At 32.4% G+C, this 12772-nt stretch overlaps 1 protein-coding gene across 1 annotated transcript; it reads left to right on the top strand.

Annotated features, from left to right (window-relative positions):
• Positions 1-561: 561 nt before the first annotated feature.
• LOC132299562 (galactinol synthase 2-like) lies at positions 562-2334 on the top strand. Its single transcript, XM_059796266.1, has 4 exons — positions 562-998; positions 1081-1401; positions 1653-1787; positions 1886-2334. The coding sequence occupies exons 1-4, from the start codon at positions 669-671 to the stop codon at positions 2090-2092; spliced, it is 993 nt and encodes a 330-aa protein (XP_059652249.1). The 5' UTR covers positions 562-668; the 3' UTR covers positions 2093-2334.
• The last annotated feature ends 10438 nt before the right edge of the window (positions 2335-12772 follow it).

Genomic DNA, 12772 nt, shown 5'->3' with positions numbered 1-12772 from the left:
TATATATGTCATGTACAAATTATTTTCATGACACAATATTTTGTGATGTTTAACATTTTTCAAAAAATAATCGATTATTAAAGTAAAAAAATATGTGACAATCTTTCATTTTTCTTTCCATTTCCCATGTTTTTTTGTTACAACTTACATGTATAATTATATTTAATTATTTTGTTTCTTTTTTCTTGACCGACCAATTTTTGAGGATTTTCTCCCGGAAAAGAAACACCAACGGTCAAATCAAATCTCAACAACATATCAAATGTTTTCTTTATTATATACCTACCATACATACTGTATATATATTTATATGGTTTTTTTTTTTCAAAGGAAGTTTCGTGAGAGTGTAGAATGATCAAATCTGAGCCACATTTGTACGGTTAGATTTCTTTGAAAGACCCAAGTATATATGCATGTAGAGAAGGAAGACGACGTCGTTTGATGAAGATTTGATCCATGCACTTAATCAGTTTCCTTATATACCCCTAACCAAATAGCGGTTTACCTTATATGTCATTTTCTAGTTTGGACTTTTGCCTATAAAAAGCATGCCAACCCCAAACACAAATCACCAAACAACTTCATTTTAATCTCTACTTCATAACAGTCTCTCCAAATCCTTCTCTCTCTAAACCATCTTTTTCTCTCACTTCTTTTTGTGAACCCAAATGGCTCCTAATCTTGTTAATGGTACCACTATGACCACTACTCTGTCCAAGGCTGCCAGCATATCGAGCCGAGCCTACGTTACGTTCTTGGCCGGTAACGGCGACTACGTGAAGGGTGTGGTTGGTCTGGCCAAGGGACTCAGGAAGGTCAACACTGCCTACCCACTAGTGGTGGCAGTTTTGCCTGATGTCCCGGAGGAGCACCGCCGCATACTGGTGTCTCAGGGCTGCATCGTTCGGGAAATTGAGCCGGTGTACCCGCCGGAGAATAGCACCGAATTCGCCATGGCCTATTATGTCATCAACTACTCCAAGCTTCGCATTTGGGAGGTAATTAATTATACTCTTACCTTCTTATTTCCTTTTTTTGGTGGTTTATACTAATTTTTTATATGCTGGTTTGAAATTACAGTTTGTGGAGTACAGTAAGATGATATACTTGGATGGAGACATACAAGTGTTTGAGAACATTGACCACCTCTTTGATCTACCAAATGACTATTTCTACGCTGTGATGGACTGCTTCTGTGAGAAAACTTGGAGTCACACCACACAGTACAAGTATAGGTACTGTCAACAGTGCCCTAACAAGGTCCAATGGGCTTCAGAGTGGGGCCCAAAGCCTCCTCTCTACTTCAACGCAGGCTTTTTTGTGTATGAGCCCAGCCTTTCCACCTACGATGATCTCTTGAAGGCCCTCAAAGTTGCAGTTCCTACCTCTTTTGCGGAGCAGGTACTAGCCACACCTAAGGTTATTTATGTCATTTTAAATTCTTTTTTACAAGAGACTTGGGAAATAAATAAAAAGGTGTTTTTTTGCACTATTTTTTGACAAGTCATAATTGTGGACCACCAAAGTTATGAGACACACCCTACTAGCTCGGTCTTACTCTAGTTATGTGAGACACTAGACTAGTCCTGTATATGTGTTAACCAATGAACTTGATTTTTGATTTTGTGTTATTGTTGTTTACATGTGTGCAGGACTTCTTGAACGTGTTCTTTAGGGACAAGTATAGACCCATCTCTTCGGAGTACAACCTAGTTTTGGCTATGCTGTGGCGTCACCCAGAGAACATTGACCTCAACAATGTGAAAGTTGTTCACTATTGTGCTGCAGTGAGTGATATATATATTCTTCTCTCTTTCTAATATAATTAATGAATACTTAATTTCTCAAAATTCTGAGAGGGTAAATTTGTCATTTTGATTTGCAGGGTTCAAAGCCATGGAGGCACACTGGGAAAGAAGAGAACATGGAAAGGGAAGACATTAACATGCTAGTGAAGAAGTGGCGGGATATATATGATGACGAGACTTTGGATTACAAGCCTAGTCAAACCGCTGGTGGTGCCGGTGAATTGATGGCGGCTCTGTCCAAAGCCGACGTTTTCCACCATGTCACAGCCCCATCTGCAGCTTAATTTATTCGTGGGAAAAAATGCTTTTAAGTCGAATTCGCGCGTCTCGAACCGATAGACACCAATTCCACTCAAAAAGCAAGGAATTTTAGTTACAAGGTCCTTATTGTAATTAGAAGGATTTATAAATTTTTTTTGGTTTTGATAGGGTGGTGTTTTGTTGGGCATGTCAGACATTTCTTATATATTAAGAAATGAATAGATTTGGATTGGTTAGAAATGTTAAATCCATTTTTCTTTATATATGCTTGTTGATTTCTTTCTCTATATTAATCTTCTTTTTTATGAAAATGGGTCAAGTGCAAAAAATATGCTTATAGTGCATATCACACCCTTCTCCTACAAAGTTTCAATTTGGTGCAATCAAGTCCCTCTGATACATTTACAACCAAACTTGACTATAATACCTTAGTCAACAATTTTATAAAAATATAAAATTTTGTAAAAAGACTAAAAAGGACAATAAACAGTGACTTGGGGACTTGCAAGTTCCAATTTGTAATTTGGAACAGGGCACTTGCAAGTCGCAATTTGGAATCGAACTCGTCTGGGTTTTGCAATTTTCCTTAAAAAAATATTCATGGGGTTTTGATTGTGAAGACGGGTTCGACTGTGGAGAGCTCGGCCGGTGGAATAGGCGGCCGACGAGCAAGAGAGGGCTTGGTGATGCAGCGGTGGTGATGGCAGACGGGCTGTGGAGAGCTTAGATTGAGTTTTACAAAGAGTAGAGAGAGAAGGATGGGTATATTCCGAAGGCACCGGCGGGCAAGGAGCATCTCGGCTGTAAATGACGGCAGGCTCGGCTTTGATGATGGAGGCGGCGGCGAGCTGCGACGACAGAGAGACGGACGGTGGTGAGAGTAGAGAGAGAAGGATGTGTATTTTCCAACCTTGTTTAACACATTATTTTATCAAATCATCCGTAATTGGTTCAAGTGTTCGATTTTCTTGATTTTTTATTTGGTACCTTGTTGATTACGATCTGTGAATCTCTCATTATCTCTCTTGATAAGAGTGAGACTCGATTGCTGAACTGATTAAGAATAATTTTCACTATACTCTGGATCTCATTTCAATATTTAATGATTTGCAGGGAGAGCTAGAGTTTGGACTTTCCAATGTAAGAATTTCATTGTTCTTGAATGTTGATAATGTTTTTAAATTGCTACAATAAATTATTATTATTATTATTCTTGTTTTATGGATTTGAATTTAACTTCAATATAAGTTGCTGTCATTTGAATTTCAGTTCAATATGAGCACAAGGCAGAAACTCATTTTTTTTTTTTTCTTTTTGCCTCTTTTTTTTCCTCACTGTGTAACGGATTTTAAGAATATATATATGTGTGTCTCTGTGTGTGTAATACCCCAATATTTTAAAGGATTTATTAATTACAATTAATTACTTTTATTTTATTTTTAAATGATTTGTTTAATTTATTTGGGTTTAATTGCTTTTATTTTTAGTTTTAAATGATTTGTTTTATTTAATTGAGTGCTTAGATTAATTATTTTATTTTAATTATATTATATTTCATGATTATATATGATGATTGTTTGTGGGTGTGCTTGATTATTAATTGAATTGGTGTGTTGGTTTGCTTTATAAGAATGTCATGATTGTGTTATTTTTAAGTTGCTTATTTGACCATGTGTAATTTTATACTAGTGTGATTTTATTGTGAATTAATTGTAATTATTAGATTTAATTAGATTAATTTATTTATTTAAGTTAATAGGTTTGGGCTTAGGGGGAGTGGAACCAATGGATATCGTCTTGGCCTTGGATGGAGCCTTATTGAGTTAATTAATAAAGGTCCATAGTTAAGTGATTATTTTAATAATCATTTTTGTATAATTATAAATATATATTATAATTATATAGTTAATGTTATGGAAGGGCATATATATATTAATTAACCAATGGATTAATTATGGAAGGTATATATATATATATATATATATATATATATTATTTAAAGGTTATTATTTTAATTCATAATCCTAGTTGGAATAGGATTTGGAATTTAATGTGTATAAATATACACATAAGGATTTAGGGTGAAAGGTTTTCACACGTTAGAAAAATAAGATAGAGAGAGAGAAAGAGATAAGGAGAAGGCCAACAAAGAGGAGGCCGAATCTGAGAAGGAGGATGTTGGGATTGGAAGAGACCATCAAAGCTTAAAGCGTCGGTTTCGTTTCGAAACCTTCAGGGAAATTCTTTTCTAACTCTCCTCTTAGAACCCATAAATTTATCACCTTGTGTATCAATATTAAATTTAAATTTATTTGTTTAAAAATCATTGATAGATTGGATTAATTAAAAGTATAAATTATTATAATTGATCTTTTGGAATTTTGGATTTTAAATTGATATATATTAGGTATTGCATATATATTTTAAAATCAATGTATAGGTGAATTTGTGACCTAAGAGGGTTTATTAGGGTTTCTTTATGTTCTGGAATTTTCCTGGAATTTTCTAGAATTTTTATGACATTTTTAGGAATTTATTAGAATTTATTTTCCTATTATTTGGTTGGAAAATTTTATATATATATATATATATATATATATATATATATATATATATGCTGAATTTACATACTGGAGGTTGTATTTCGGTGCATCAGAAGGGGCTTCTGATTCAGTGTAGCGCGGCATAGCATAGTTTGGTGTATGTGTGAATCAGACCCATTAACAATGACTGATTGATTCGATGTAGTGCAGCGTATGAAGCTTCAGTGCGCCATAGGTCAGAGACCATTGGATGAGGTTTGATAAATGGACGGGATAGGGTGTGGCGCGGATCACATGTATATGGTGCGCACAAGAGTTGAATGGCTAAGATGCGCTGATGGGGAGCGGCTGATCTGGTGCAGGTGCACTCATGCAGCAGAGAGGAGAGTAGCCAACCAAAATGCGCCACATCAACAAGAAGAAGAAGTAGGCGCGTGGCAGCGCGTGAAGCCACCTGCCAGTATAGGGAAGCGCGTGCAGATGAATTGGGTGCGCGTGGAGGCGCGTGAAGGGCGTGGGGAAGCATACTGGTCTTGGAAAGTTCCTGTGCAGTCCGGTGATGTCCCATATTTGATTTCAAGCTTGTTAAGGTTTAAACCAACCACAAAAAGAGATATTCTTAGGGTTCCGAGGGCAATAAAGTGTCACTACGGTATCTAATGTGCGAATAATTAATTAATTAATATTACGTGATGGAAGGAGATATATATATATATATATATATATATATATATATATATATATATGATTATTTATATATGTGTATATATAGTTTAATTGGTTAGGATAATTATAGACGGATGTGTATATATTTATATTTATTAATATATGCATATATAATTTGAATAATCAAAAATTTTTATGGATGGTATTATACATATTTATATATTATATGTGTATGTATATATATCATTTAAGATTATTATTCTTATTTGATATATCTGGATAGGCGGATTGTTAAATTAGTGATATGTTTATTTTCTGCATGAGATATCTATGTATGAATTAGTTATCGTTGAGTCTAAAGTTGGTACATGGTTGAGTTGTAGTTATGGATGAGTTGTTATGGGTGTAAATATATTGCCTAAGTATTTGTATGAATAAAATACATACATAGAAAGTATGGATGATTTGCTAGTTTAAAAATATAAAATATATACTTGTGGAGACGTGGTTGAATTGTAAATGTATAAATAAATATACTTGTGGAGGCATGGTTGAATTGTCAAAGTATAAATAAATATATTTAAGAAGGCATGGTTGAGTTGCCAATATATAAATGAAAATATCTATAATGGCATGGTTGATTTGCCAAAGTGTAATTAAATTGCTGTGTGTTAGATGATTAAAATATCATCTATGGTTATTGTATGTATAGGTTGGATTAGGATTAGATATTCTTAATTTAGAATAGTCTAACACTTACAAGTTAGTGTATTATTTTATACATATTAATAAAATAATACTGCGCGGAGTGTCAAAACTTAGGTTTTGGATATATGATTTAAATAATTTAAATCATTATTGGGTTTGGATTAAATACAATATTCTTTTAACTGTCTAGGATGGAATTAAGGTTAAAGGGAGTTTCTTTTTAAAAGGGAAAAAATAAATTGTGAACCAGTCTAGGTATGATTATTAATTTAATCATTGTTTATTGGTTTTGGGAAAATTAATGAATCTAGTAATAGATGAGACTGTTATATTATATATATAATTATAGATATATATGTTTATCATTGTAAATTAAAGATAAAAACTTTATTAAGTTTGGTTTTGATCAGAGATGATCTATTTATTGGTTTTCAGAGGTCTGATAGAGAGAACTTGCTCGTAGAGTTTAACCCACGATTTATTTTTCAGGTTATTAGAGATTCCAGTCTCGAGGTTGAGGATCCGCAGCTGGGAGACTGTCATTCATCTATTCATCTTGTGTACTGTTAAGTAGTATTGGATTATTAGATAATATTTTAAGGGGTCCTTAAGTTACAGGATTCCCGAGTTGTAATTGTTGGAGAATTATTAATTAATATTTATTTATTGGTTTTCTTCAGCGATTTATTTATTCTTTATTTTTTATCTTTGTATTCTGTGCTTGTTAAATATTTTAATTGTTTTGATATTTCCCTGATTTTGTGCGCGGACTTGATCAACCCGTGTTCCGAAATTAGGGGGTATTACAGTGTGTGTGTGTGTGTGAGTATAATGATGATGAAGGAAACAAAGTGAGGAAACCAAGAAAAAAACAAAGTGATGGAAACAATCATAGCTTCTCAAGCTTTAATTGCTCACACTGATTCATAATTGCAAGTTTATTGCAATTTTAAAGTTTTAAATTGAAACGTTGGTGGCTAAGGAGAAGGGTTGTGGATATTGCTTGTTGTTTGAGTTCTGAGTTTGAGATAATTTTGAGTTCACAGACCTATTGTAAAAGGGGAAGAGAATGAATCCTGATTCCCTTTCATAGACCCATTAAATCTGGGTTCGCAATCTTAGCATCGAGATCCGGCCACCGCCACCTCCAATCCACAACCCACAAGGCATCGATCAGGCGGTGGTTGAAGAAGAAGAAGAAGACGGTAGTGGGAGGAGGAACTGGCGGCACATAGTAGAGAGAAAATGATGGGTATTTTTGGAAGACTAAAAGGGCAAAATGGGTATTACAACAATAATTTAGGGGTGATTATTGCACAGAGGGGTAGTTTTGCACAATTTTAAAAGATTAGGGGTGTTTATTGCATACTTTTTCAAATAAGGGGTAAAAGTGCTACTAAAAGTATACTTGAAGAGTGTTTTCTGCACTTACCCCAAAATATAAAGTAAAAATTGAATCGAAAATTCAAAATTGAGCTCATATTTATGAACATAAGTTTCAATCAAGCACCTAACAACTTTGGAATGTGTATTATATTTAGGAAAATGATATAATAAATAATCACCCAATCCACCTCAGACTTTTAAAAGATATAAACCAAGACTCCATGCATCTTTAAGAAAAACTTCTAAGTAATTTGGAGATCTAGTAAGTTTACCACTTTCATTTTCTTTGGACTTTGTAGGCTTAGATTCCATATGATAGACCACAAAGATTTATACAAAACATTATCAAAACTATATAATAAAATAAAAATAAAAATAAAAACTCCAATTTCTTCAATTCTACCATCACCATGTTGGTTTCGTGTTTTGCCCTAATTCTTACTTTTAAAATTGTGAAAGAGAGTACCGATTGCCAGAGGGAATCCTGGATTGATGTTGTTGTGAGAATGTGTTCTTATTTAACTTATATATATATATATATATATATATATATCATATTTGTGCATTTAACCACCATATCTGCACACCATTGCCTTTCTCTATCTACAATCATTGAGCAGGTTTTTATTATTTTATTTTTTCCTTCAGGTTACACGAAAAATTATAGTGGCCACGTCACGGTTCGGTGACTATTTCGAAATAAGATTCGGTTGCTCTATCACTACTCCTCGTTAAACTAAAATAATTTAAACGTTGGCTCAACTGGTAAAACTTTGGGACTTATTAGTGTCTCATAAAACATTAGATGTCAAATTCAAATCCTCTCTAATGCGTTTAGAACAGTTTGGGAAGGCAAAAGTGGATGCAGATATTCAACATCACTTTTTGTTGTTTCATTTTATATATGTGTTAATCATGTTCAAAGTGGAGTTTGTTTATTTGCCCTCTTCAAGGGCGGAGCCAGGATTGTAAAGTAAGGGGGGCTAAAAATAATTAAACACATAATTGTTTAGTCTGTCATTCATGTTCTAAATACATAATTCTTATGCATCAATCATTCAATTAAACCTAACAATTTACAACCTTTTAACAAATTTACACTTCCAAACTCTAATGTGTTTTCACGGCCAAGAATCCACTGAAATATGTTTTATATAAGTATTAAAACAAACGCATGCAAGAATGCAAGATATATATATTCCTTATCAATAAATTCACATTATAAAGTAAGACCAACGTGCTCCGTCCGTGGCTAATTATTAATCCATTATATAGTAAATTACCCAATTTAACATGAACCCATCAAGTTATCAACAAAGCTTTTTAATTTTTTTTTTCAAAAATAAAAAACAATATTTCACTGAATTAATAATAATAAAACAAGATATCCATCCACCTATGCCTTAGTGACTTACACACGAAAAGTCTAGGTCTTTTTCTATAGACTAACACTGTGTTTGGTTTGCTGGGCTGGACCCTGTTATGTTTTATTATGGTTCCTTTTGTGATTGGCCTGTTCATTATTTGTGGACTTGCTCATATTTAAGGCTTAACCTTTGTAAATTTTATAACTTCTTTTATTTATAAAAATATTATGGATTGGGCTGAACTGGGTTGATAGAAAGAAAAAGAATAGCACATAGACTTATAGGAACAATATCACTAATTTTTTTTTCAATTGGACCTCAGCTATAACCCAGATTAGCCCATTACTAGTTCCTTCTGGCTCTCTTCCATTGTTGCAATAACCAATTTAGAAAAGTAGTACTGACTATCGAGAGAAAAAGTGAGGCTATGTTTGGTATGAACCACATGATATTACGTAAGGATGGATACAGGACACATCTCTAATATACACATATATATAAATAACATATACACATGTATAAATAAAAGAAAAAAAATAATTAATTCTGGAAACAAAATAAATAAATAAATTATAAATGGTGCCAAATCTAAAACCTTAATTAATTTTCAGAGAGACCCAATAGATTCCCGGATTGATTTCTTGGTTTATTAATTTTTTTTTGATTTTTTTTTTTTAACTCAACATATATTTATGATTATTGGTGAATTAAGCAAAACCTAAAACCTTAATGGTTGGTTCTGAAGATGATACAAAATCAGGAACAATATCCAAAGAATATTCACTATTTGAGAGAATGAGTAGGTCGATTACATGAAAGTTACTAAAAGAGAAGAGAAAATTTTGGTCTTGTATAAAAGATTTAGAGAGAGAGAGATTAAGAAGAGAGAAAAAGAGGGAGAAAAAAGATGTGGCAAATGACGTGTCTTAATATTAACCTTCAGATTAGTTTTGGAAAGAACAAGAGAGAAATGTCTCAAGGAGAGGATCCGTAATCCCAAACACAAAAAAATCTTCCACATTTTTTTTTTCTTTAGTCTTTCATTTCTTTTCAACCAAATTGCCCATAATAAAGAGAATTTATTGCAATTGTAGGAGATTTAGCCCACGGCGTGGCACACCCCGCATGTCATTTTGTTGGGCTCGAGTCCAACATCACCAATGATACTATGTGCCTCGACAACAAAGTTTGTAAGAAGAAATGACCCCACGAGGGCGGAGCCAAAAATTAAATTCAGAAGGCACAGTGTAAAAAAAATCAAATAATCACTACAATAAATATAGATTTTATAAATCAAGAGACAAATGAAAAAAATTACTCAAAATAATATATCAATCAATGAGTAATTTAAGAAAAATAAATAGTTAACAAAAAGTTTAAAAAGGAAAGAAAAAATAGAGAATTTTGAAAGGGAAAAAAATTGGAGTTTGTTTCAAAAAGAAAAATTTGACTTTTTTTTTAAAGAAAATTTAAAAAGTAAAAAAAAGAAGAAATACAAAATTTAAGAAATAATTTTAGAAAATAAAAATTTTAGGGGGCATTATATGATTTTTTTCATATATACATGTAAAAATTTATAAATTTAGTATATGTATTATAGTAAACGGGCCAAGCCAGGGGCACGTGCCCCGGGCATACACTGGCTCTGCCCTTGCCCACGTCCTATTCTCACCTAACCTATAGGTTTAGTAAAGAGAATGATAAGTCCACGTGCCTTGGCAACACTGATAATCATATTAATAAATTTCAGCTACAGCCACTTTTGAAAATCTGTAAATTTAATGTAATAGTACTCATCCTTGAACTAGAGAACCAGAATGCCCTTATTAAAGCTTATAGGGTCAAGATGGCTCAATGAACTTCGAGAATCACGTGAAGGTTTGAAAGTATAAATATGAGCCATATGAGCCTTTGTGCATGAAAGAAATAAGACTTTTAGTTAATGCTCCATTGTATATTGTATTTAGATACCTCTGTCATTTATAATATTGACATATTGACATATTTTAGAAAGCCCAACAACAATATATGTGCTGAAATTGGTCCATGTTTGCATTATAACTGCATTCTTTAATGGTCCCAACGGAAATTAGTGACTGATGTAGATAGGGCGTTGCTCACTCCAAGTCCCTCTCTAATTTTTTATGAAATGTTTTTTGAGGGGCAAACTACATAACTTAATAGTTTATAAATTACTAAATTAAGAGGGTCTCGTATTAATCCAAATTCAATAATCAATACAGTTTCATTTTACTATTTTTAAACTACTTCCAACCATTTATGAGCAATTTTATATATAAATAAGTAAAATCAATTTTATTGTATTGTACAATTTTTTATTTATCAGCATACTCATAAATTATGAGTCCAAATTCACCGTAATGATTCAAAAAAATAAAAATAAAAATCTCCTACCAATAAAGAATATTCACTAACATTCTAGAAAAACAAAGTCTAATATACCATTTCATAATTAGTCATACACTGATTTATTGTAATGAATTAAATCGAAAGTTTTTGACTGATTATTTATGTACAATAAAAGTAAGTGGAGGGTCCCACTCCCCTTATTTGCTGTATAGATAGACTAATTAAAATAAATAGTTCTGACAAATATTTTTTTGCCATTAGCAAGAAATTCACAAATACCCCACTTTGCTCTTTTATGAAACTTAAATTCTTACTATCTATTTTAAAAAGTAGATAAGATACCAAGATTCTTAATTAGCTCTTATAATTCAGTGGAATAAATATTTTTCTTATCAAATCACATATTTATTGTAAACAAAATGTCGGTCCAAAACATTATCCTAAGTATCCTTCAATTACTCCACCAACAAAGCAACTAATATTACTACTACAATTTAGAAAAAGACTCAATTATTGACCATTGGTTTGGTTCCACGAAACCTCCTACTCTAAAAGGTTCTCTCTAGTAGTAGAGATGCTAACACATGGAATGCCTACTTTATATCCAAAAATTGATGGACCCCATTTTCGTAATAAACCTCCACGTGGCATCTAATTGTTCTACGTGACTATTCGCCAACAATTTCTTTTGAAATTTCAAAATAGTGGAGTACTTTAAAAATTGTAACTCAAAAAATTATAAGTAATAATTCTTAAAGTATTCAACTATTTTAGTCCTAAATTGCCTTTCATCGTAAGAGTTGGCACGGTGGTGAGATAAGCACAAAATGATATTTTTACATACTATATTTTGTGTTATGATACCCACTTTACCCTTTCTTTAACACGGAGTAGTACTTGTTTTTAAGAAAGGGAGCTCCGGGAGAACGAATATTGATAATAACAACTCAAGATATCAGCCGTTCATGCTGCACCTTAGACAAAACTTAATAATATATTCGTAATGTATAAAGTTTAAACACACATCTAAAAGTTGTGTACTGTGAGATTTAAAATATAATACTATATTTCTATATTTTTTATGAATTGATACTTATTATGATTTTGTATAAACTGACACTCATATGGACCAAACTCAATTACTTATAATATGAGTGATAACACATGTCACTTGTGTTTGAATCTGTCGGATAATCCGCAATGTTAAAACACAACTAAATCAAACAAAACAATGAGATTTTGATTTTGATTTTTTTTTTTTTTTGGTAATATGATTCAATCAGATTTTAAACATGATTCCATCATATTAGAGTTGTGTCAAACTAACAAAAATAAAAATAAAATAATGTACAAGATATTATTACCATTTTCCTTGTTATGGATATTGGATAGAGTTGACCAAGGATCTTTTTATTTGGTTTCCTTTTTGTTGCACCGACCAATTTGTGAGGAGTTTTCTCCGAGAAAAAAACATCAACGGGTCAGATCAAATCTCAGCCACACAATTAACGATCCGATATTTTTGGGACTAAATGTTTTATTTATTATATAACTACTTTCTATGTATATAAATATCTATCTTTGCTAGGAAGTTTCGTGAGAGTGTAGTATCACATACAACCGAATACATTTGCACACCACCATCTCTAACAAGATCATGGCA

Source organism: Cornus florida, unplaced genomic scaffold, assembly GCF_030987335.1.
Source record: "Cornus florida cultivar Cherokee Brave unplaced genomic scaffold, ASM3098733v1 CherokeeBrave_3.0.0_Hap2_Chr03, whole genome shotgun sequence".
Classification (NCBI taxonomy): Eukaryota; Viridiplantae; Streptophyta; class Magnoliopsida; order Cornales; family Cornaceae; genus Cornus; species Cornus florida.
The sequence above is the reverse complement of the archived record's forward strand: the minus strand, read 5'-3'. Positions and strand labels throughout refer to the sequence as shown.

What these genes read in the sequence shown, in the direction of transcription:
- LOC132299562 (XM_059796266.1), top strand. Translation starts at nt 669, where the DNA reads ATGGCTCCTAATCTTGTTAATGGTACCACTATGACCACTACTCTGTCC. An exon ending in CCAAGCTTCGCATTTGGGAG is followed by an intron (nt 999 to 1,080) that starts GTAATTAATTAT and finishes TTGAAATTACAG; the next exon opens with TTTGTGGAGTACAGTAAGAT. An exon ending in TTGTTCACTATTGTGCTGCA is followed by an intron (nt 1,788 to 1,885) that starts GTGAGTGATATA and finishes TTTGATTTGCAG; the next exon opens with GGTTCAAAGCCATGGAGGCA.